The following is a 27130-nucleotide window of genomic DNA, read 5'->3' as shown; positions in this document are numbered from 1 at the left end:
TAGAGAATGTCACAATGAACCCTGTAAAATCCAACCAAAACAGTTGCTTGTACTGGGCTTGCGTTAGCGTATGGCTAGTGATGGACATCATTTTGTTTTCCCAAGAATGAGAAGGAAGAAAGTGAGTGACTGAGAAGAAGAAGTGGATGATATTCATTGAATTAAAGAAAGAAATCATCAAAACATGACTTACAATGTCGCTGGCCAACTTGGTGAAGCAGTTGGAGCGCAGCACTGCTAGTCTGCACTGTATTGAAGCAGAACGAATCGACAAACGGCGGACATTTATCCATAAAAATGCTTAGAACCTGCTGATTGTGTGTTTGACAAAGAAGCATCAGGATATACCGCAGTGGTCTAGTCTCCTAGGTAAATGCTGTACAACGTTTTTATTTCTTAAAACCACTGTACTTGTTTGTACTACATTTTGTTGTACAGTTTTTCATGAAATATTTATTAAAGAAATTTTTTTTTTTCTTTTTAAAAGGCATTTTACATGTTAAAATTGTGCTGTTTGGGGGGGCCAAGCACAGATTTGATTGATTGAAATTTCAATGGGCGACGCCGTTTCGCCATTCAAGTTTTTCAATGTACGAGCTACGACACAGAACCGACCAATTAAGCTTGTAAGTTGAGGTACTACTGTACTCGTGTTCTACTTCTCACCAATTGTCTGGAGATTCTTGGCAGCGGCTTTGTTCTTGTGGAACGGTTGGTCCGTCTGGCAGACTCAAGCTCATCCTCCGTGTCCTCGTCGCTGGCAGGACAGGAGTCCCTCCCTGTGGCAGCCATACGCACGTCCGGCATCTGGAAGTTTTCCTGCAGGAATGGACATGTTTGTAATAAGTCATGGGTATTCGTATCCTGTACCAAGTCAATCAATCTATCCCCTGGTCTCCATCATCAAGGATGGGATGTCTACGATACTTGAAACGGGCGCTTGAGGTGGCCGCTAACAATGACGTAAATATGGAATGGCGGAATGACTTGTCGAATAGGAATGGGTACTAGAGATTAACCGATATGTTTTTTAAGGGACCAGATATTACTATTAGTAGTCAAGGAGGGCTGATAACCGACATTTGGAGACAATTTTCATTTGCAGTAAAAGTTACTTCAACATGAATAGTATAAGTCAGTAAACAGCTGGACAGGGCTTTAAGTATTTATTTATTTTTTTAAAGAAAACATTATTTAGGAAACGTCGGGCCAGTAGCGACATAGACTACGTTTACACTGCAGGCCAAAGTGTCCCAAACCTGACTTTTTTTTTTATCTGATTTTTTCCAGCTGACTGTTTACACTGCAAGTAAAATGTGATTTTTATCGGACTCCAGTTCGATGAAGTGAAAACAAAGGAAATTGACCAGGAGGAAGTGGCTACTACTACAAAATTAAATAAGTTGCCTCACCTTAAAAATATTTGTTTTTTTATGTGAAAATTAATTAAAGTAATATAATGTATGAATGGATATATAAAGTGTAGCTTTTTTTCTTTCAATTCACATGTAAGCAAATGTGCCACAGCTACAAAGCAACAATCGCTATTTCTTCGGAATCAAAATATATATTTATTACATATAGCCTATTATTTGCGCACTATTGACAAGTGATGCACCGGAAAATTAGGTCGTCTTAAATAGACTTTGTTCACCGAAACCGGATGTTGTGATTTCCACTTCCGCTGGCGACTGCGTCTATCCTGGCGCACACGAGTGACCTAGCTCGCCCAAAGCTGACGAAAAAAACTCACATTCAGCTCGCATTGCCGTTTAGACTGAAGTCACATTTGAAAAGATCCGATTCCAATCGGATTCAGGACTACCTCCTGATGTGGCCTGGATCTGATGCCAAAAGATCAGATTTGAAGCACTTCGGTGGCATCTGTGTCACTTGAGGGCAAAAAAATCTGATTTGGTGTGCAGTTTAAACGGGGCCTTAAAGTTTTTTGTGGTGCCAATGTGTTGAATTTAGCACCAAATAACGTCAGGCGATTTCCCAAACAACTTTATTATGCGTGTCTAATGCTCAGGTGAAAAGAGCATCAGCATTTCTATTTCAAAATATAGAAAATTGGTAAAAATATGGCATTTCTCGACCTCACAATGACCCCGAGAGGGACAAGCCGTAGAAAATGTATCAATGGATGTATACATTGTAAGGTTTCCGAGTCAGGAACCCTGAAATATTGCAAACATTTAAACAGAAACAATTCTGGGCATCTTCACATCGCTTATAGTTAAAGTTAAAGTACCAATGATTGTCACACACACTAGGTGTGGTGAAAATTGTCCTCTTCATTTGACCCATCCCCTTGGTCACCCCCTGGGAGGTGAGGGGAGCAGTGGGGAGCAGTGGGCAGCAGCGGTGGTCGTGCTCTGGAATCATTTTTGGTGATTTAACCCCCAATTCCAACCCTTGATGCTTAGTGCCAAGCAGGGAGGTAATGGGTCCCATTTTTATAGTCTTTGGTATGACTCGGCAGGGGTTTGAACTCATAACCTACCGATCTCAGGGTGGACACTCTAACCACTAGGCCACTGAGTAGGTTGGAACAATTTTCAAGCTGGCTGACATTTCATTTTGTCCTGGATGTTACACAAAGTGTGAGAATGTGTTAGCTGCTGCCTGCTCTTCTTAAGCTATATAATAAGTCTCCTATTTGTCAAGATATTTACACACAGTTTGGATATTATCTCTATCTTCATCGTGTTCATTCATCTCTTTCACGCAGTTATTTGATTGAGTCACAGAACATGAAACTTGCGGCGCTCCTTTATTGGGCCCGTGCTCAGAGTGTTGCCGAGGCTAGTCGAGCGGACGCCATCTCTGCAGTCGCGAGAACAAACAAAACGGAAGTGGGAAGACGCCAGAAAAGAAGGGAAAAAACTGAAAAAATTTGAGTTTTGACAGGTAAATAGCAACTGGCACTACGGGAAGAAGAAAATGCAGGGGATAGGGGGGTTAGCGCGAGTTAAATACTGGTACGATATGTGTAGATATTGTATCTGCTGATGTAGTTCTGTTGTAGTTGTAACGGAGTACAGTACAAGAATAGAACACGTTTGACCCTTACTGTCGCTGGGAGCTCTTGGCCATCCACCGTGCCCCTTTCCACGGCTGAAGGCAGCAGATTATTCAAGCAGAGCTCCAACTCATCATCAGGTAGGTCGTTGAAATCAATGTCATCATCTGGTGGGGACACACACTACTGTTCAATATCTTCAGGCCAACATTCTGTACGCGTACACAGCGGCCTGCAACCTACCTAGCAAACTAACGCGATTGCAATTAGCCAAGTAGAATATACATCAGTAACATAACAGTCCTGAGGGCTTTTTATTGTGATTGTTGCCACATAAAATGCGTGATTTTGCGTCAAAATGTTTGGAATTGCGATGTGTTAAAGGGAAACTTCACTCTTTGGGGGGAAATTTGCCTATCGTTCACAATCATTATGAAAGACAGGACGACGGATGAGATTTCACTATTTTTAGGATGCTTTGGAAATTGGAAGGCATTTCATACATAGAAATGCTGTAAAAATTAAAGAAAACTTAGTTAAATTTAAATTCAAGAATAATGATAAAATTTAGATAAAAAAATATTATAATTGTAAAAAATCAAATATGTTGTTGAACTAGTGAGTCATTTAGTAAAGTCATGGATGTAATATTGAATTCATGGTGTCTGCTACAAGTTTGTGTTTGTGTAATTATAACACAAAGCTTTTAATTACATGTATCTTAATATTTTTTTAATTAAGATATATCATTATATTTGTAAATAATGAGGAAATCATGAGACAATATCTCCTTGTCAACAGCAATGTGCCATATTACTTGCTAAGAGTAGTAGATAATGAAAATGACTGACCATGCAGTGAGTTTTCTTTTCTCAATCTTTTCTTTTCAGCATGTTTGCTTCCCTCGCAATGCTTTTTTTAAATGACAACCAACCAGTTGTGTTGTGTTAAAGTGCTGATTAGTCGCCAGAAATGTACCATAAAGTAATCACTGGTACCATTTTTTCCATTTACAGCAATGCACTGTAAAAATGGTGAATGTAGATTTTAAGGTAAAAAAAAAAATTAGCAGCTCAGTCGCCAGAATTTTGCGGTAAAAATAACAGGGGTACTGTTTTTAAATTTATAGTAATGCACTTTAAAAAACATGGCCATAGACAGTAAAACAAAACTGGCAACTCAGTAGTAGTTTTTCAATTTACAGTATTTTGGTGTAAAAAAAAAAAAAAAGAAGTACGTTTATGGTAAAATTTTGGTGACTGAGCTGACGGTTTTTTAAATTCGTAAATTATATACGGTAGATTGTTTTTACAGGCTAGCAAGTTGAGTTTGAATTTGAGACCCGTGCTCTAAGGTAAAGTTTTGACGGTCTATAGAAAAGGATAATCTTGGGTCGCTACCCTTCGCCAACATCCTAAAATGAAAACCTAAACGCTTCGAAATTTAGCATCCTCCACATGTGTAATATGTGTGGGTAAAGTTTGAAAGTGATCAGATTAGATATCTAGGAGGAAATGGTTACAAAACAACACCTGGAAATGGCAAACATCTGTCGAAAATGACCTTTTTAAAAGTTTTGAGGTTAAAAATGGACAAAAGATGAGAGTTGCACAACCTATGTTTAAAGATTATGGTAGGAGGCTAAATTCCTCACTGGTGGTGCTGTTGCATGGTAAAAAAAATTTGCTGTTTGGTCCACGGTCCATTGGCATATTTTTACATTGGCCCTTAAAGGCCAAACGCTTGGGCACCCCATCTACAGCTTTCAGCTTCATAGAAGCACATGCGTGTTGAGTGAAACATGTTGCCAGGAAGAAACGTGCAACTAAAAGAGTAAGTTGTAGGAGTCTTTGTATACCTGTGATGTAACTGTTCATGCTGTCCATAGATATCAGCTTTTCATTTGCCAAAAAACTGGAGTTGAAGTCACTGTCCACTGCTTCACTCTGAACATTGTCTTTCTGAGTTGTGGATGGAGCCAGCAGGAAAAGATCACAGAAAAACAGGCAGTCAGAAGACTGTAAATGAGTGGTAAAAGCAACAGAAAGGCTGGTACCTACTTTCATGTCCGTACGATCCGTATATCCAAACTGAGAAAATGTTAAGGGGCCTTCTGACAGATCTGTCAAGAACAAACAAAGTAGTGGCTTCAAATAGTTTCACTGGCAATTCTTGATCAAGTAGAGATTGCCAGAAAAAACATCAGTGAAGCCACAAAGAAGGGCTTCAGGTGGTTTTGGATGAAGAGGTGGGGATCCATTGTGTAAAACGCTGCTTGGGGAATAATCAACCCTGGTTGGGTCGCCCAAGTGAGGGTGTTTGAAGATCTGACAACCGAAACACCCCATGACCCTGGGTCTTCACTGAGGATGTGACCAAGCTGCACCATTTAAGAAAATTGTGTTTCTTCTACACTTACTGTCCACAATAGACATGGTTTGAATTATGTATTAATTATTATTACAAATTGAGATCTGGAAGTCAACAAACGTGTTCGTAATTGCTATGAAGTGGAAAAGAGGTAGGATTAAATAAGCTCTGCTTCTTCTTACTCCTTTTAGGACATGTAATGAGAAATTGAAAACATTTAATTTATCATATTGCAACTGTATGCATGTTGGAAATAAACCTAAACAACTCATTTACCCCGCATGTCAGAGGCTCTTCTTTTAAAAATGGCATTTAATATTTCTACCTATAAGCAAAATAAATGTCTACATTTTAATTGATAATCAGGATGACATTTTATTGCACCGTGTATTTTTCTAAGATTAATTGTATGATTAGACTAAGGATGTGCCGATCGATTGACTAGAAACGGCTGATTCCCGTGAAAAAGTAGTGATTGGCCATTGCCGATCACAAAAGCTGATGACCTTTTGTCTAACACTATTTATTTTTGGTACCCCAGCAGACAGAGGCAGCTCGTAGAGATGTGATTTATGACTCTTTGAAGTGAGTCGCAACTTGGGGAGCCGTTCAAAGGGCTCGTTATTATAGTTATTTTAATTTTTAAACAGTTTTTCATTATTAAAGACACACACACTGGTGGCAGTTATGAGAAAAGATATAGATCATAATCATTTAAATCCATACAAATATTAGTCTATTGGTGGGAACTATTCTAAAATATTAACAAAATGTTTATTTTTATTGTGTTTTTTGTTAACATTACATGAGGTGGTGCCATAGCAGTGTGAGTCTTCAACGTCATTGTATCCTCCTACTGTGTGTAGTGTGCATGTTCAACTATTCCTGGACCTCCAGTGATGATGTGAGCTTTGCTGCTGTCAATGATCATACTATTTTGCTACTTTTATTTGCTCTTTAAAGTGTTTAAAGTATTTTTAACTCTTTTTAAACCGTTTTAGTCTTTTCACACCATTTATTCATATTTTTATTGTCCATATCACAAAGTGAGCTCATATCTTTGACAGTGCTAAGCTGACTATCCACTTACGGCGAGCGACGCGAGTCATGCCTACACTCAACTCCACATCCAGTTGCAAAAACTGTTTGCGTCTCAGCCAGAGAGTAATCGAGCTCGAGGGGAGAATTTCGGCGCTATATTCCTTTCATGATGCCGAAAAGCAACGGGACATGATTATCCTCGGTAAAACGCAGGCCATTGCCACCAGTGCTCAGCTAGCAGACACAGCGGTCCTTTCAGATGAGGCTACAGCTGCATCCTGGGCCTCTTTCTCCTACTGCAACAGGCGTTGCCTGTGCTCCGTGCACTCCCACCCAATTCTCTCTCAGGGCAACACGGAGATGCTAATGCATGCTTTTATTACAAGTTGTATAGATTATTGTAACACCCTGCTTTCTGGTCTTCCTAAAAAGGTTATTGCACCTTTACAATTACTCCAAAATTCAGCGACATGTGTCCTGACGAAGACCAGAAAGCGGGCTCACATTACACCAGTTTTAAAATCTCTGCATTGACTCCCCGTGTTTCAGGATAAATTTTAAGGTTCTTCTTATGGTTTAGAAATGTTTTTATGGTATTGGGCTTTCTTATCTTTCAGATTTGCTTTTAACTCTATGAACCTTCCCAGGCCCTGAGATCCTCCGGCACTCATCTCCTAATTATCCCAAAAGTCAAGAGGACAAAGTCACGGGATAGCATCTTTCCAACATTATGGCCCCCAACAGCTTGCCGGGGGACCTCAGGGGTGCAGAGAACGTTCATGTTTTTAAGAGCAGGTTTAAAACCCACCTTTTTGATTCGGCTTTTATCTGATATTACTTATTTTATTGAAGTCATTTGTATTTTACTTTTTATCCTATTAGTTATGCTAGATTTTATTTAGTTCTATTTATTTCCTTTTTTTTTTTTTTCTATTAATCTTCATATGTCTTACTTGTATTTTATTCTTTATCTCTACACATGATTCTTACTATTTTACAAGTTTTATTATATTTATTTTTCAACGTTCCTCAGATGAGCCATCTGCCTCAGGGGTTATCGGCCGTGCTTGTGGGGGCGCTTTTGTGTCAGCATACTGGTGGCCATGGTCTGATGACCTCCTGGTGCAGATGGCTCCTGTGCTAGTGTTTACTCACATGTCTCCTCTGTACTCTTTTGTCCATATAGTTGCATATGTGTGTGTATTTTACTTTTTATCCTATTAGTTATACAAGATTTTATTTAGTTCTATTTATTTCCTTTTTTTTTTCTATTAATCTTCATATGTCTTACTTGTATTTTATTCTTTATCTCTACACATGGTTCTTACTATTTTACAAGTTTTATTATTTTTATTTTTCAACGTTCCTCAGATGAGCCATCTGCCTCAGGGGTTATCGGCCGTGCTTGTGGGGGCGCTTTTGTGTCAGCATACTGGTGGCCATGGTCTGATGACCTCCTGGTGCAGATGGCTCCTGTGATAGTGTTTACTCACATGTCTCCTCTGTACTCATTTGTCCATATAGTTGCATTTGTGTGTATGTTGTGTTTGGTATCTGTATCCATGCGTACGTATGTGATAATGGGGGATATGGGTCTCCAGGGTATTGTTTTTAACTTTGTAAAGCACTTTGCGTTGCATTTCTTTTATGTATGAAAAGAGCTTTATAAATAACGTTTGATTGATTGATTGATTGATTGCCCTAAGCTTTGGCAGCGTCATCACTAGTTTGAAATTTTCACTCACCAGAAAAAGAAACGGTAGCACTTTTAACAGTACAGAAAATAATACAGCAATGATAAAACGCTTAGACCTGAACTACTTGAAAACAATGAACCAGAAAATAAAGGCCCCGCCAAAAAAATCGAAAACATTTAAATAAAAACAATTAAAATTAAAATATTGTAAATTTTGGACTATAAGCCGCTACTTTTTTCTTACCGGTACACTTTGAACCCTGCCCTTTTATAACGGTGCGGCTAATTAATGGATTTTTCTTCGCTGATGGCCAAAGTACAAATATTTTTTTTAAAAACCAAGCAAATACGATGGGAAGGTGTTTTAATGTTTGTGCTATGGCGCCATCTTTTGGACGGATTCGCTCACTATAGGTGCTGCAGTGTCCTTCTATTTAGTGCTTCAAAACCGGAAGTGGAGTGCCGCTTAGTCTTTCAGCCGTCCATAGCGTTACTACTCGTATGGGTTTCTTCATTCATCACTCCAGGCAACGTTTGTAAGTTTTACAATATAACTAAAACTGTTTATACTTACTAAACCGTCCCAAGTGTGATGTCTTTAGGAGTGTTTTCATGCATATCTGTACGTGCCATCGTAATGTAACCAAACTATCGTCGTTAGCATTAGCTGATATGCTAACACGTAATCAAGTGTTAGTGTTATTAACTTACAATGGCATTATTTTTGTATTGTTTCAGTTTCACAAATTCTTCAGGAAATTCACCAAAACGTCAGTGCCGTTATTGAATCTGTTTAGCTGATTGGAGCACTAGCTTCCGCATCTCGTGGGTCCATGACGATGACTCCTGTTTTGTTTGATCAGCCATTTTACTGCCGTGTTACAGACACTGTTTGGAAACAATTAAGGTATGTAAATAATCATTTACGGAATATTTTTGTGTAAATAATAATAATAATCATCATTTTGCAACGTATATATCTGTGGCTTATAGTCCGGTGCAGCTAATATATGGAAAAACATTTTTTTTCATAAAATTCAGTGGGTGCGACTTATATCCCAGTGCGCTCTATAGTCCGGAAAATACGGCGATTAAAGTAATTCACTTAATAGAGCCATTCAAAAGACTCGATTCGCTTGGAAACATCACATCTTTGAATAGGAGCTGGATCTCTCAGAGCCGTTCAAAAAAACTGGCTCGTTATTATAGTTACTTTTATCAAGGAAACAATCACTTGTAGCAGTTATAAAATACAATGTGGATCAGAAAAATCAAAATTTTGAGAAATATCACACTATTGGTGGGAATTAATGTATTCTATAATATTGGCTGCATCTTTTTTGTTGTTTTTAATGTAAACATTCCACATCCCCAGGCTTTTGACAGTGACAACACTATTTTGAATTTTCCCTCACCTAAAAAATATTGTAGCACAAGAGCATTTTAAAAATAGAAAAAAAACACAAATAAGTAATTTTAAAATGTATTTATGGATATAAAAAGTATAAAATATAACTGGAATTAAAATTAGGACACAATAAAATTATTGTAATATTGTACGTGTGGACACTTGAACTACTTAACATATCAGAAAAATTTACCAGAAAATGTAATCAAAATAAAATTTACATGCATAATAAATAAATACATATTTTTCTATGTATTTATTTTCATTTGTTTATTTCTTTGTTTTTTAAAAGTAAATCCAAGGCTTCGGTTTCCTTTGGCTAATTTTCTAGTCCAGACGGCAGTCGGGTGGGCAATGTCTGGCTTCAAAATGAATGGCTCACAAGTGCGAATAGATTCTCACCATTCACTCAAAAGAGCCGTACAAAAGACTACAAGGCTAAAACTGTGTACGTCTATACACAGTGTGGAGCTGCTCCCCAGACTTCGTAATCATCACCTACACTGCCACAAATAAACTACCCTAAAATCCGGACTATAAGCAGCTACTTTTGTCCTACGCTTTGAACCCTGCGGCTTATAAAACGGTGTGGCTAATTTACGGATTTTTCTTCACCAGCGGCCATTATGAAAATTATAATAATAATACAAAAAAACAAGCAAAGACACTGAAAATGTATGTTATTGTTTGTGCTATAGAGTCATCTTTCAAACGTGTTTTCTTACTGCAGGTGCAGCAGTTTAGAGCTTTCAACCAGAAGTAGAAGTGCCGTTCCGGCTTCTAGTCGTCCATTGCGTTTCTACTCGTATGTATTCTTCATTCATCACTCAAAGCAATGTTTGTAAGCTTTACAATATAACTAAAACTATTCTTATTTACTAAACTGTCCCATGTGTGATGTCTGCAGGAGTGTTTTCATGCATATTTGTACGTGCTATTGTTATGTGATAAAGCAAGCATCGTTAGCATTAGCTAATATGCGAACAGGTTTACGAGTTTCTGTGTCAGTATTTTTAACTGACAATAGCAATCTTTTTGTATTGTTTCAGTTTCATAAATTCCTCAGTAAATTCACCAAAACATCACCGTGGAGTTATTGAGTCTGTTTAGCTGATTGGAGAGCTTGCTTCCGCAGCTAGTGGCTGCCATGACATTGACTTCTGTTCTGTTTGATAAGCAGTTTTACTGTTGTGTTACAAGCACCGTTTGGAAACAATTAAGGTATTTTAAATAAACATTTATTTGTAAATTACTAATTTCACAATGTATATATCTGCAGCTTATACGGTAGTCTGTTGCGGCTCTTTTTTTTTTTAAATCCTAGAATTTGGGTGTGGCCTATATACCAGTGCGCTCTATGGTCCGGAAAACATTTTTACAAGATGATCATCACTGGAGGACGAGGCTAAGACAGCAGCACACAAGAAGTTATGCTGATCGCTAAGCGAGCTGGTGGTGTGAAGGGGTGAAGTAAAAGGATACAAATAATTCCACACTGAAATGCGTTTGCCTTTCAGCTCCTTGTTAAGAACAGTGAGTTTGGTGAAAAAACAGTGAAATGATGAAGTAAAATTAAATGGTTAATATCTTGAGTGGTGTGTTGAAGAACACTGATATTGCGTATTACAGGATATGTCAGTCTTTAAGTGAAAAACAGGAATGTTCTTACCCGTTTGGAGTTCTGTGTGCTCGCCCTGGTTCGAACCCATCTGAGTGGGAAGAGGACACCGCACGGTGCCTTGGTTTGGAGATGTTGTGCCATCCACATTCAATTTAATCAGCATGTCTGACAGATTATGTGCAGCAATGAAGTCGTCTGCATTGTCCCTGCATGAACAGAAATGGAAAACAAATCATTGGAAAGTGTGCAAATTGGAAAATCATGTAAACATACTTTAATACAACCAAACAAAAGGTAAGCAACAAATTGTTTCTAGAAGTTTGAGAACTAATTCACTAATACAGTAAATAAAACTGAAGCTTAACACAATCAACACGATGCAACCAGTGTGCATCAGAAAGAAAAAATGCTTTACATAGAAAAAGATCCGACGTACGATGGAACACTTCACTTACACTTTTCTTGAAGGAATAGAATAACAATCAATATGATGCTCCCGAGGATCAATGATGTCTTAACAAAAAACCCTAATCACTGTATTCTTGTATTTCCTAATTGAACTGAAAGGCAACCCACTAAGCGAAAGCTAAAAACTTTACACAATACTACAAAAAAATATATTTTTGATGGATTTGGAGGACGTAAATGCCAACTTTTAAACAAAGTAACAAAACCTGTGACCCATGATTTCCACTGGTGATCCCCATCGCCGTTCTGATGCTGCTCCGCCGTGCTGCTCGCAAATCTACGCATATTCCCGTGATAAGGGTGTTTTAGTCAACACCGCGGAACGTCTCGAGCTTTTCCGTCCATCAATACCCACAGGTGGACGTCTTTGAAGGCATTGACTTAACGTGACTCGTGGAAAAGACAACAGTTTTGCATTGCAGAACGACCATTTTATTTTTTTGTAGCAAGCAAAATTAAATTTTCCTGAGGGAACTCTCCTGAAGGAATCAATAAAGTACTATCTATCTATCTAACACAACAGTAACATCATCCGTGGCGTGCGACACGCACACACACTTCATTCAACTTCCACGAACCACCCCCCGTATCAGCTGGTTATGACACAGTAGCCCGTACAGCAGCCTGGGATATGTCTGCAGGGTTTCCCCTTCATGTAACTTGTAACTAAACAAATGTCTAGCCACCACACCTTGTAATATTTTTTTACATGAAAACAAATTAATGTGATATAATGTATTGAAGCCACACAAAATCCGACGCTATATCTAACTTTTATTGCCAATCTTTTGCCAACAACAGGCCCAATTTAAACAAGTTTTACCTCCCGTGCAAACAGTTTCGTCTCCGTGCTTCCCTGAACACACAACAACACTTGCTCATTCTACGCCAATCTGCTTTTAGGCACGGACCATGTGTTTGTGATCATAGGAGAAATTAACAACAAATCAAAACCACACAAACATAAAACATTACCACCAGCAGATGGCTACAGTGTGAATGGATACATATAGCCTATTATGTGTGCACTATTAACTAGTAATGCGCCAAAAACATGGCCACCGGAAAGAGTTTGATCATCGAAAACAGCGCTGCCGAAAACCGATGTAAACAAGACGCACGCGATTGTCTGGAGCTTTGTCAGCATGTCTGCAATGTGGACGTAACTTTGATATATCCCAGATATACCCGCGGACAGCAATCTACAAAATATGAAAATATTAAGATGCCAGTGATGGCTTTTAAGGAGAGAAAGTCCAACTCGAGCAGCAGCGCAAAGCAAGTGTGACGTCATCCTCACTGCAGGGACATAAGTAGTCTCTAAACACGAGTACAGTCTATAATAACACCAGAAAAAGATGCTAAGTTTGTTGATAGCCGTTTTTAATTTTTTTTAAAAGGGACTAAACGTCTCTAGACACTTGAAAATGTCTCACTAAAGTAGGCGAGACTTTTTTTTATCCCACAATGGGGAACTGACATGGCTGCAGTGCAGCTTTTAACATACAGTAACAATGTACAATAAGCAGCAACAATTGAAAATATGGCAACATATATGTTAATACCAATTAATAATAACAGGTTTGTTTGTCAATGCATACATTTTCTGAGCGTTTTTAAAGAAAATCATATCATCATAGCAAATTATGCAATGATGCCATGGTGACCACGCACGCCCCCACCACGGCTCTAACCTGAAATCCGAGGTGAGGATGTTTTCTACCTTCTGTTTGGATGCAACAACATTCCTCAAAGATAATCAATCCCAGCACAGAATTTCATCGCTCATTTTGGCCCAACAATAGTCTGTCCGACATTTATCATGCCACCCATTGCGAAATGCGAGCAAGTCTCTTACGTTTTTTGTTTTGCCTTGTTGTTAGGAACATTAGCATAGTGTGATACTCCTGCTTTTTAACTGTTTCCACTAAAAGTCGCTTTGAAGCCGTACGGTGCGTTTTATTCGATTACTCGAACAAATTAGTCGATAGATTACTCCATTGTCAAAATAATTGATAGCTGCAGCAGTAGAATGAATGAGTACCAACTGTCCAAACAAAGAATATCCCGAGGTGTTGATTGAATCTTGTGGTGTTTCTTTATCTCTATTACACAATGTGCTCCTTTTCCTGCTCCTAACTCCAAGCTAGAAGTCATTTTCTGCCGGCTGTCACCCTCTATGATGTCATCACTGGCAAAGTACAAAGGTGGCGTCCACATGTCTCTCCCTTCCTCCCATCCCCGTCGTTGCCAACAAGAGTTCTTAATGAAGGTAAAGGGATGTTAAATGTTCATTTATACATTCCATTTACATTGATTTCTACATGTAAATGTAATTGTTCTCTATAAAATGTGTTTGTCGTTATATTCTGGCTGTCGGAATTGAGTTAATTGTGTGAATGTCCAACCAAGCATCCACACATATAAGATTCTACATTAAAAAAAAAAATCTATTTATTATTATTAAAAAATATCCCAGATTAACCAGAATGTCTGGGCCATTTTTCCCAATGAAAATGAATGGGCCATTTTTCTCAACCGATTGGAACTGTTCCACCATCCACACACTCCACTCACCTTGAACCATCAAACTACCATTTTCAAGTTCATAAAAATTCCAGGAATTCCTAGAATTCTCGGTTTTCCAAAGCCTTATTTTCACTTATTCCTGGAAGGTTTTCACAGTCCACATTTTCCCAATCGTTTTTGACCATTCCACCTTCGAAACATTTCTCTTAGTTGGGAAAACAAAATTACCATTACAAATTCCAGGAATTCCGAAATACCCATTTAAATTTAAACTGTTACTACATCAACATTTTTCAACCGATTAAAAAAATTCCAACACCAACCCATTCATATCATCTAGGACAATTGTGCCATTGTCAATATTTTCACAAATTCCCGGTTTTCCCGAAATTCCCAATTGCCTAGGTAATTCTCATTCTAATTTTCACATTTTTAAACCTGAATCCAACATTTTAACCATCCACCCACACTGCTCTTCCCATATATCAAAGGCAAAACATGTTTTCCTTTTACCATAATTCCCGGTTTTCCGGCAAATGAATTGCAAAAAATACAATCGACTCATCCGATTTCAACCGTTCCACCACCCACACACTCCGCTCACCCTGGACATTCATGCCAGCATGTTTCCCGGTTCTGAAAATTCCCTGATTACCAATTACCAGGCATTTCCCTCTTTTGAAAATGAATGGACAATATACACACCTCTTCACATCCCACATTTCTAAAGCGATTCAAACCGTTCCACTCACCCTAGACATTTAAGCATTTCAGTTCCGCTCACGCATACCGGCGGTTCGGGCACATATAATTCCTTCTTGTAAAAAGAATTTGTTTTGGTACGATTGAGTAGGGCTGGGAGATTAACGATGTGAATATAAATTGCTACTGACACGGAATCATTGTCAATGGAAAATGCTTTGAATAAAACATTCAATAACTTTTTTCTTCAAAAAATAAAAGCGGAAGTTGCAAAGCAAGGTTGGTTGCATAAACAAAGACACTCGCTCTCTGGTAACCAAGCAACGCAGGAAGTGATCACTGATCAGTGCAGGGTTCGTACACCTTTTCCATGGCCAAATTCAAGCAATTTTTAAGGACTTTCAAGATCAATTTTCCAGTTTTTCCAGTACCCTTCAAGAGGCGAAAACCAGTGTGAATCAATCCATAGCCTTGTTGTTTGAGGTCACCAAATGTCTGAAGGAAAAACACGGAAAATCTGCTAAAATCTAAGCCTAACAATGGACCAATTAACAATTAACTGATTGGGGCATAGAAAATTAAGCAGTGTTTCTGTAGACTATTCAATGTCATTGGTGTTTGCAAATGTGTCTTCATGTGTGTTATTTTTCAAATTTCTTGTTCGTTTTCTTACTTACAGCACTCAAAGACATCGAACAGCACGGATTGATTCACACCGTATTTGTGCTTGTAAACTGCATAATGTGATATAAATACACGCACCCTCAAAATGTCAATTTCACTCATTTATTTACAAAACTGTTCTACATTAATATACGGATAATAACTTAAAGGAAAATATTTTGTTTGTTTCACAACACCTCAGTCACTTTTCATTAAGCACATCTGGCCTTATAACTGTGGCTATGATTACAAATTAACAAAAAGACAAAAGTTAAGTTTTTTTGCTTTCACTGAGGTAGCCAGACAAGTTAAGTAGACAATAATAGAGCAATAAATGCATACAACCATGTTGTGTAAAAACTACAAAATCATTCATATTAACTCAGCTCTAAGTTGTGAAAAAGATTACAAATTATAATAATAATAATGGATTCAATATTATATAGCGCTTTTCTATTATTAGATACTCAAAGCACTCACAGAGAAGTGAGAACCCATCTTTCATTCACACCTGGTGGTGGTAAGCTACGTTTGTAGCCACAGCTGCCCTGGGGTAGACTGACGGAAGCGAGGCTGCCAATTTGCGCCTACGGCCCCTCCGACCACCACCTATCATTCATTCATCATTCATTCACCAGTGTGAGCAGCACCGGGGGCAAGGGTGAAGTGTCCTGCCCAAGGACACAACGGCAGCGATTTGGATGTCAAGAGGCGGGGAGCGAACCTGCAACCCTCAGGTTTCTGGTACAGCCGCGCTACCCACTACGCCATGCCGCCCCCGTACATTACATGACCTTCACAGTACAAACAAGTCCAATAATGTAACCATTTTAATGCAATTACCCATCTTCTTCCGCTTATCCAAAACAACAAAATGTAACTTGTTTGCTTTAACTGAGATAGACAAGTTAAGTAGACAACCAAAATAATGGAGCAAAACATACATTGAACCATGTTGTATAAAAACTCAAAATCATTCACATTAACTCAGCTCTATGTCGTGCAAAAGGTTACAAATTACATATGACCTTCAAAGTGCAAACAAGTCCAAAAAGTGCAAATTAATAAGAACTTCCGCAAACATAAGTGATCCTTTATGTTTGAAAAAATAAAAATAAAAAAATAAAAATACCCTTCATGGTAAGACCAAAGACCAAATTGGTCAGGATCCTTTAAAGTACATCATTCAGTTCTTTCATTTTCTCTGTCAACTGTTGTTCAAAGGTCTCAAGATTTCTCTCTTTTTCCTTTGCAGCCCTTCTAAGTCCGTTTGACTTTGAAATGAGGTAGAGTTTGCCTTTAGCCTCAGCCTTTTCTGCATATATTTTATCATCTGGACCTAAGCCTACTGTTCAAAGATTTAGGCTACAAACTTCTGTTTTTAATGCATGTCTCTCTCTTTAGTTTTTTTATGGTTCTAATTCCACCCAAATGTTACCAATGAAAATAAAATTAGATGACTAAACATGAAAATATAAATGTCAACTTATTTTCTATTAGGCTATGTCTTAAGACTATGTCATTCACAGCCTTGCAACTGTAGGCTAGCCATGGCACTCAGTGTTTACCTTACGTCAGCTGAGCTTAGATTTGTAGTTGAGGGAAGTTCTTAACATTATAATTTATCATTGACAAACTCTCGCTTTTTTCCTTTCATAGCTCGTAATAACTGTCAGTAATTAACATGTAATCTAGCGGTGATCTCACAGTTTAGGTCTAGCACGTACCAAAAGGTTAGAAAACTAAACTTTAGCTAACGTTAGTTAACTTGTAGGGCTAGTAATCTCTGTGGCATACCTTTCATTATAACTCGAGAGAGCCGACTCTCCCATTGCAAAAAGCTGCATTTCCTTTTTGCATACTTTGCAACAGGCTACACGTGGATTTGGTCCACGTTTTATCCAAAGTTTGTATTTGTCATTTTCCATCCAATGTTCATTAAAACGACAACCTCCCAGCATGATGGACCGATGCACCACTGTCCTCTTTGGGGCGACACAGAGCCGTATATACGGCTCTGTCATGACAATATGAATTACCATGAATTGATTAACGTGGACCCCGACTTAAACAAGTTGAAAAACTTATTCCGGTGTTACCATTTAGTGGTCAATTGTACGGAATATGTACTGTGCAATCTACTAATAAAAGTCTCAATCAATCAATCAAAAACAACCTGATGTAAGGGCTCGTGCAACAGATCAAGCGCGTAGCTTTCATTTTTAAGGAAACTTAAATTAACTTTTTTCCATTTTATAATTTTCCTATTGAGTCAGACTGCTGAGAAATATGATGAACATTTCCAAGCATTTACAAGCACTTCACCCAAAATTCAAGCATTTTTCAAACCTTGAAAACACAACATTAAAATCCAAGCATTTTCAAGGTTTTTAGGCATCCGTACGAACCCTGTCAGCGGGAGTGACACGCTAACAGCCAATCAGGTAACAACATTAACTATCAGGCTTGGTTGCGCCGTCTCGTTGTCTTGCGGTTGATTCTGTGCATGGAGTGAGAAGAGTGAAGAATTTGTGGCTAAAACGAGGAAAAGTCACCTCGATATTATTGCAGTTTTTTGGATTTTTTAAAAAGGGACTGTGGTCAGATCATTGTGGTCTGTAAATGATGCAAGGCGCTCGTCCCCCCCAAGACCGCTAAAACTACACCATCTTAGCCGTGCTCACCCTTATTGTTGGGCCGCCAGAAAATATCCCTTTCTCAGCTGTGGTGCGTATGGGCCGCTGTCGTACTCAGTTGTAATGCACATTTTCACCATTTGTGGCAGTAATGACAATATCAAACAAACAGAAGAAATCTGGAGCTAAAGTCAGAGAAGTTTCTTAAGCACAAAAATTATGACTAAAGTGTTGAAGCTGTAATGTCATTTGCACTTTAATTTTATTGACAGTATATTTAAGAAACATATAAAGGATTTATCATTAAATTCAATTAGAATGTATTTATTTTTAATTTATCCATCCATTTGTTATTTTTTTCGTATTTATTTATGTTTGTTTATATTTATATTAGCAATGTCATTTTTGAAATCAAGAGTAAGATTACTAATTCAGTGTTAATATATGAGTGGGCCCCAGGCTCCTATGTAGTAGAAAAGTTGGGCCCTGGGGTCAAAAATGTTAAGAAACCCTGTTTTAGAGCACAGCTGTAACTTCCTGGCACTAAACCTGCAGAAAATAGTTCTTCTCAGGATTCTCTGTGTTTACATTTTCACACTTTGCACTATTTTGTTACACTTTATTCAGCATTTCTTATGGTTTCCTTATTTTTGCACCTGCGTTTTAAGAGGCTAATAGGGAAAAAGTAATGTTTTACTCACATCTCATCCTCTTTGAAACTGAGGGCAAACTTGTACTGCTTGGATTGAGATGTTTGGGAGCTGTCCTGCTGCAGTGTTCTTTCCTCCAGGTAGGACGCCTCAGCACAATCTCCTCTGTTCATTGTGACAGCAAAGTATATCATCATATTGACACCAACTTCCATCACAAAACATAAACGTTTCATACAGCGCTGGTGTTCACTACTGCGATCATGGGGGAACAGGAGCCTACACCAGGTGACTTGCAGAACACATTGGTCACATCAGAACACACAGAGTGAAATTGAAAAAGAGCCATCCAAAAGAGCCGACTTGTTTGGGAATATTAAATCCCTACCAGTCAAAGACCTCCAACACCCAGTTAAAACATGTATTCAAATCAAAATTAATTTACATAGCACTTCTCATTGGGCATCTGAAGCGATACAGTACCAATTTTTGCTACTGTTGTGTGTGTTGATAAATTGCAATTGTTTGATGATTAAAAAATGTAATAAAAATGAGCTGTCATATCTTGTTTCACTTCCAAGACGTTAGATGGCAGTACTGCAAAGGCTATCTATTGTATGTTGTCGAACTAAGAAGGAGTTTTTTCCAGGGAGCTGAATGGTTTATGTTGCGCCCTACAAAGTATATATCCTGTAAGGATTTTCCTTATTACACACCAGCTGTTTGATTGTAACATTCATCTTAATTGTAGTTTTCATTGCCAAATTTGGTGCTGTTGAAATCACCATGTAAAATCGCAAATGCTAATAGTAGCCTGTCTATAAAAAAATCCAATGTAAATTAGCATCAAGCTAGCACATTTTGGAATAGTGGATCCTTACTTTACGTTTGAGTGTTTTCTACAAAGCATGCTTGCTTTGTTGTTGTTAAAAATGGCAACATTACCGGTACTTAAAAGGAGTTTGGCTAAGTCCGCCCTGAGTGCTGCTTGACTGATTGTATACGTGACGCAACCGGACTTACCAACAAAATTCTCTCTGTGCCTAAAGTACCGAATTCGGTACCCATCCCTACTTTAAATACACATAAAATATAAAACAGTACTCCTGCTACTAACTTTACTTTCACTACCACTAACAGTGTTCTACTATCAACTTTACTTGTATTACTACTAACAGTTCTACTACTATCAACTTTACTTTTCCTACTACTAACAGTGTTATTACTATCAACTTTACTTTTAGTACTACTAAAAGTGCTACTACTATCAACGTTACTTTTATTACTACTAACAGTGCTACTACTATCAACTTTACTTTTCCTACTACTAACAGTGTTATTACTATCAACTTTACTTTTAGTACTACTAAAAGTGCTACTACTATCAACGTTACTTTTATTACTACTAACAGTGCTACTACTATCAACTTTACTTTTACTACTACTAACAGTGCTACTAGTATCAACATTACTTTTATTACCACTGACTGTGCTACTACTATCAACTTTATTTGTACTAACAGTACGACTACTAACAGTGCTATTACTATTACCGATTGACTTGTACTACCATTACTAACAGTGCTACTACTACTACCACCAACTTGACTTGTGCTACCAACAGTGATACTACTACTACTACTAACAGTGCTACTACTACCATTACTAACAGTGCTACTACTACCACCAACTTGAATTGTGCTACCAACAGTGATACAACTACTACTACAACTAACAGTGCTACTACTACCATTGCTAACAGTGCTACTACTACCACCACCAACTTGACTTGTGCTACCAACAGTGATACTACTACTTCTACTACTACTAACAGTGCTACTACTACCATTTCCATTTGTAATACTACTACTAACAGTGCTATTACTACTACTAAATTTACTTTTAGTACCACTACTAACAGTGCTACTACCAACTTTACTTGTACTACCAACAGTGCTACTACTACCAACTTTACTTGTACTACCAACAGTGCTGCTACTACTACTACTACCAACTTTACTTGTACTACCAACAGTGCTACTACTACTACCAATTTGACTTGTACTACCAACAGTGCTACTACTACTACTACCAACTTTACTTGTACTACCAACAGTGCTGCTACTACTACTACTACCAACTTTACTTGTACTACCAACAGTGCTACTACTACTACCAATTTGACTTGTACTACCAACAGTGCTACTACAACTACCAACTTTACTTGTGCTACCAACAGTGATACTACTACTACTACTACTAACAGTGCTACTACTACCATTACTAACAGTGCTACTATTACTACCACCAACTTGACTTGTGCTACCAACAGTGATACTACTACTACTACTACTACTACTACTACTAACAGTGCTACTACTACCATTTCCATTTGTAATAATACTACTACTACTAACAGTGCTATTACTACTACCAAATTTACTTTTAGTACCACTACTAACAGTGCTACTACCAACTTTACTTGTACTACCAACAGTACTACTACTACTAACAACTTTACTTGTACTGCCAACAGTGCTGCTACTACTACTACTACCAACTTTACTTGTACTACCAACAGTGCTACTACTACAACCAATTTGACTTGTACTACCAACAGTGCTACTACAACTACCAACTTTACTTGTACTACCAACAGAGCTACTACTACTACCAACTTTACGTGCACTACCAACAGTGCTGCTACTACTACTACAAGCAACTTTACTTGTACTACTTCTACAAGTGCTATTGTTATTACTTTTACTACTACTAATAACGTACCAGCTTGTACAAGACACAGATCTACCTATGTGCAGAAGGATGGTAAGGTACAGTAGTTTGCCATTTTGCAGGATTCCAAGTAGTTTTCTGTGTAATGTTTTAATACCCGGTAGTGTTTGATTTCATAGGGAGGATGGTAGCAGAAAATTTAAATATTAGTAGATACAGTAAAGTAACATTATAGTAGATAATACAGTGCAGTATAGGAGAGGCGTGCACCCACCTGTCGTCAGACGGAGGTCTAATCTTAGCCACAGTAGAAGCCGCTACTGGTAGTCCAAGTCCAGATCCCAGTGTCACGTTCTCCAAAGTGCTGCCGTCCACAGACTTGAGCAGGAAGCTGGGGAAAACTTCATCTTCCAACTTGTAACTCTCAGCCATTTATTGCAATAAAGGGAAGCGTTGAGGCATGAAGAGCACCTGAAGGACCTGCAGTGAACCAAACAAAGATGACATTTCACACAGTCTTCACTTATTAATTAAATCTAAGTGTTTTGACATTCAAGATATAAAGAAAAAAGATCAGTCAGAATAATACATAACGGTGGCATTGTACAACATTCAAACTAGGGCTGCAACTAACGATTAATTTGATAATCGATTAATGTGTCGATTATTATTTCGATTAATCGATTAATAATCAGATAAAAGAGACAAACTACATTTCTATCCTTTCCAGTATTTTATTGGGAAAAAAACAGCATACTGGCACCATACTTATTTTGATTATTGTTTCTCAGCTGTTTGTACATGTTACAGTTTATAAATAAAGGTTTATAAAAAATTAAATAAATAAAAATAAAAAATAAAAATAAAAATAAATTGCCTCTGCGCATGCGCACAGCATAGATCCAACAAATCGATGACTAAATTAATCGCCAACTATTTTTATAATCGATCTTAATCGATTTAATCGATTAGTTGTTGCAGCCCTAATTCAAACCCTTTATTTATTGAACCCAAGATATTGAAATTTGATGATTTGGTGCTAAAATTATGTACAAAGCCAACTATAACCTGCTACCAAGCAACGCTTCTCAACAAGAGGGGACTTACAACCTCAGAGAAAAATCTAACTTAAAAAATGTGTTTGCACCTACAACACTTACAACCTTTAGCATATCAATATGTGGAATTACATAGTGTGTGTGTGACAACCATTGGTACTTTAACATGAACTTTAAATTATGGAATGGATTAAACAAATAAGTTAAACCAGGGGTGTCAAACTCCTTTTCATCGAGGGCCACATCACAGTTATGGCTGCCCTCAGAGAGCCGATTGTAACGCTGAGTAATATTCACCTCATAATATTATTGCACAACAACATTTTTATTTTTTACGTACTAAAATCTGTAGACTGACAGCTGAGTCGGCAGAATTTTACCCTGGATTCGATCGGGTTTTTTTGTCTTTACAGGATATTGCTGTAAATCAGGGGTGTCAAACTCATTTTAGATCGGGGGCAACATGGAGAAAAATGTACTCCCAAATGGGCCGGACTGGTAAAACCACGGCACGATAACTAAAAAATAAAGACAACTTCAGATTGTTTTTTCTTTGTTTAGAAATAGAACAAGCACAAATGTACAAATCATAATGTTGTTAGGTTGCCTTTTTTTTTACACTTGCGTGTAGCGGTTAATTATTTGTCGTCATTTATGTTTTCTAGAGATGTCCGATAATATCGGACTGCCGATATTATCGGCCGATAAATGCTTTAAAATGTAATATTGGAAATTATCGGTATCTGTTTCAAAAAGTAAAATGTATGACTTTTTAAAAATTCCGCTGTACGGAGTGGTACACGGACGTAGGGAGAAGTACAGAGCGCCAATAAACCTTAAAGGCACTGCCTTTGCGTGCCGGTCCAATCACATAATATCTATGGCTTTTCACACACACAAGTGAATGCAAAGCATACTTGGTCAACAGCCATACAGGTTACACTGAGGGTGCCCGTATAAACAACTTTAACACTGTTACAAATATGCGCCACACTGTGAACCCACACCAAACAAGAATGACAAACACATTTCGGGAGAACATCTGCACCGTAACACAACATAAACACAACAGAACAAATACCCAGAACCCCTTGCAGCACTAACTCTTCCGGGACGCTACAATATACACCCCCCGCCCCCCCAACCTCCTCATGCTCTCTCAGGGAGAGCATGTCCCAAATTCCAAGCTGCTGTTTTGAGGCATGTTAAAAAAATAATGCACTTTGTGACTTCAATAATAAATATGGCAGTGCCATGTTGGCATTTTTTTCCATAACTTGAGTTGATTTATTTTGGAAAACCTTGTTACATTGTTTAATGCATCAAGCGGGGCATCACAACAAAATTAGGCATAATAATGTGTTAATTCCACGACTGTATATATCGGTATCGGTTGATATCAGAATCGGTAATTAAGAGTCGGACAATATCAGAATATCAGATATCGTCAAAAAAGCCATTATCGAACATCTGTAATATTTTCCGAATAAATTATGTGAAAATGTTCATCAGTCAACTCATTGGTGTTCATTTTCAATCTATCAAGATAAAAAAATGGTATCAAAATCAAATTACAGGATGTTATTCATGTAGTTTGATCATTTTCCTCGACTGATGTACTTACATCATGTGGTTTATTATGTACATATGTAGTAGCATCATCTCCAAAGATACAAAGAATTGCTATTGCGACATCCAGTGAACACATTTGGAACAGCTGTTTCATTCAAAAATTTCAGGATAATTTTTATACTTAGCAAACTCATCCTGCGGGCCGGATAAAACCTGTTTGCCGGCCTGATCCGACCCTTGGGCCGTACGTTTGACACCCCTGAGTTAAACAATGTACTAATATAGAGGCTGTTCAAACTACAATTGTTGACAAAGTACAAAGAAGAAGAATTATGAAAAACGTCTCAAACTTATTGAAAATAAGGTATTATTCATCATAGTATGTGAATCATTCCTGAATTAACTGTTGTGTTTAGAATGAATTGATGTAAATTGCATTACCAAAATGAGAACACGGTATCTCATTGTATCCCATTGGGTTGAGTTGTTTCTTGCAGAGGCTGTCGTTGTGGCTTGTGCAGCCCTTTGAGACATTGGTGATTTAGGGCTATATAAATAAACTTTGATTGATTGAATCAATTGGGGAATCTGTGGTGGGCTCTCCTATTTCTGGGGCTGAGGTTGCCGAGGTAGTTAAAAAGCTCCTCGGTGGCAAGGCTCCGGGGGTGGATGAGATCCGCCCGGAGTTCCTTAAGGCTCTGGATGTTGCGGGGCTGTCTTGGTTGACAAGACTCTGCAACATCGCGTGGACATCGGGGGCGGTACCTCTGGATTGGCAGACTGGGGTGGTGGTTCCTCTCTTTAAGAAGGGGAACCGGAGGGTGTGTTCCAACTATCGTGGGATCACACTCCTCAGCCTTCCCGGTAAGGTCTATTCAGGTGTACTGGAGAGGAGGCTACGCCGAATAGTCGAACCTCGGATTCAGGAGGAACAGTGTGGTCGTGGAACTGTGGACCAGCTCTATACTCTCGGCAGGGTCCTTGAGGGTGCATGGGAGTTTGCCCAACCAGTCTACATGTGCTTTGTGGACTTGGAGAAGGCATTCGACCGTGTACCCCGGGAAGTCCTGTGGGGAGTGCTCAGAGAGTATGGGGTAACGGACTGTCTTATTGTGGCAGTTCGCTCCCTGTATAATCAGTGTCAGAGCTTGGTCCGCATTGCCGGCAGTAAGTCGGACACGTTTCCAGTGAGGGTTGGACTCCGCCAAGGCTGCCCTTTGTCACCGATTCTGTTCATAACCTTTATGGACAGAATTTCTAGGCGCAGTCAGGGCGTTGAGGGTATCTGGTTTGGTGGCTGCAGGATTAGGTCTCTGCTATTTGCAGATGATGTGGTCCTGATGGCTTCCTCCGGCCAAGATCTTCAGCTCTCACTGGATCGGTTCGCAGCCGAGTGTGAAGCGACTGGGAAGGGAATCAGCACCTCCAAGTCCGAGTTCATGGTTCTCTCCCGGAAAAGGGTGGAGTGCCATCTCCGGGTTGGGGAGGAGATCTTGCCCCAAGTGGAGGAGTTCAAGTACCTCGGAGTCTTGTTCACGAGTGGGGGAAGAGTGGATCGTGAGATCGACAGGCGGATCGGTGCGGCGTCTTCAGTAATGCGGACGCTGTATCGATCCGTTGTGGTGAAGAAGGAGCTGAGCCGGAAGGCAAAGCTCTCGATTTACCGGTCGATCTACGTTCCCATCCTCACCTATGGTCATGAGCTTTGGGTCATGACCGAAAGGACAAGATCACGGGTACAAGCGGCCGAAATGAGTTTCCTTCGCCGAGTGGCGGGGCTCTCCCTTAGAGATAGGGTGAGAAGCTCTGTCATTCGGGGGGAGCTCAAAGTAAAACCGCTGCTCCTCCACATCGAGAGGAGCCAGATGAGGTGGTTCGGGCATCTGGTCAGGATGCCACCCGAACGCCTCCCTAGGAAGGTGTTTCGGGCACGTCCGACCGGTAGGAGGCCACGGGGAAGACCCAGGACACGCTGGGAAGACTATCTCTCCCGGCTGGCCTGGGAACGCCTCGGGATCCCCCGGGAGGAGCTGGACGAAGTGGCTGGGGAGAGGGAAGTCTGGGCTTCCCTGCTTAAGCTGCTGCCCCCGCGACCCGATCTCGGATAAGCGGAAGAAGATGGATGGATGGATGATTGATTTATTTCGAAACTCTTCAACTAAACTCAAGTGATTTCTTTGAAAATTCAACACGCATTTTTCTCTTGAAATTGAGCCAAGATTGATGTTATTTGACGGTTCTGAGTGGCGAGCCATAAATGGGCCCCGGGGCCACATTTTGGACATCTTCCTAGCTAGACAGCTAGCTAACTAGCCGCTGGCTAAAAACAAAAGTTGTATAGTTCCGGTGGTGAAGCGAAGGACAGCAGCTCGGTAGTGGAAGTTGGTCGAAACGTGTAAAAGTGTTGAATGCGATGAAGATAACACGTTATAAAAGGTATAAAGTATAAAGAAATGGAGAATATTTAGGCACTTACTTCTCTAACGTTCAATGGAGGCAGCGTCCTCTCGTCTCGTCTTTGCGAACAACGGTGCAACAAATAATGGCCGACCTGCAAATTAAACCTTTTACCGACCGAACACACATTTAAACACACATTAAACTTCGGTCGATGTCGGAAAATCGTCGTTAAAGACGAACAACATGTAGAAGTTCGAAGACTGAAAGCAGGAAGCCCGCCACTACGTCATCTCTGAGGAGGCGGGAGTCAGCGCTTTTACGATCACCTGATTGGCTTATCCACTCATGGACTCTCACTTCTAATTGGACGAAAAATATGACTTTTTTTTTTAGCGGCCCGGCACACTTTAAAAAAATTATTATTTGAGGAAATAAATAAATAAAACGTGGAATAAAACAGCCAACAGGTGTAATGTAACAAAAAAAAACAGGCAGTTTTCTACTTTAAAACTAGCGTTTAAAAAAATAATAACAACTTATAATTAAAACTGTATTTCA

At 39.0% G+C, this 27130-nt stretch overlaps 1 protein-coding gene across 5 annotated transcripts in view; it reads right to left on the bottom strand.

Annotated features, from left to right (window-relative positions):
- Nucleotides 1-26890, bottom strand: part of cep192 (centrosomal protein 192) — a 104707-nt gene extending 77817 nt beyond the window's left edge. For 3 of the 5 annotated variants that reach the window (XM_061982844.1, XM_061982843.2, XM_061982845.1), the window contains exons 1-7: nt 26649-26886; nt 21817-22022; nt 18861-18974; nt 11210-11367; nt 4884-5147; nt 3077-3192; nt 667-819 (exon numbers count right to left, since the gene is read on the bottom strand). In XM_061982844.1, the coding sequence (XP_061838828.1) occupies nt 667-819; nt 3077-3192; nt 4884-5147; nt 11210-11367; nt 18861-18974; nt 21817-21974 (963 nt within the window). In that variant the 5' untranslated portion in view covers nt 21975-22022; nt 26649-26886. Of the gene's footprint in view, nt 1-666; nt 820-3076; nt 3193-4883; nt 5148-11209; nt 11368-18860; nt 18975-21816; nt 22023-26648 lie in introns of all 5 variants that reach the window. The other 2 variants (XM_061982846.2, XM_072915559.1) reach the window with 2 other exon arrangements.
- Nucleotides 26891-27130: the final 240 nt, after the last annotated feature.

Source organism: Nerophis lumbriciformis, linkage group LG21, assembly GCF_033978685.3.
Source record: "Nerophis lumbriciformis linkage group LG21, RoL_Nlum_v2.1, whole genome shotgun sequence".
In the NCBI taxonomy this organism is placed as follows: Eukaryota; Metazoa; Chordata; class Actinopteri; order Syngnathiformes; family Syngnathidae; genus Nerophis; species Nerophis lumbriciformis.
Note: the sequence above shows the minus strand (reverse complement) of the source record. Positions and strands in the feature narration are given on the sequence as shown.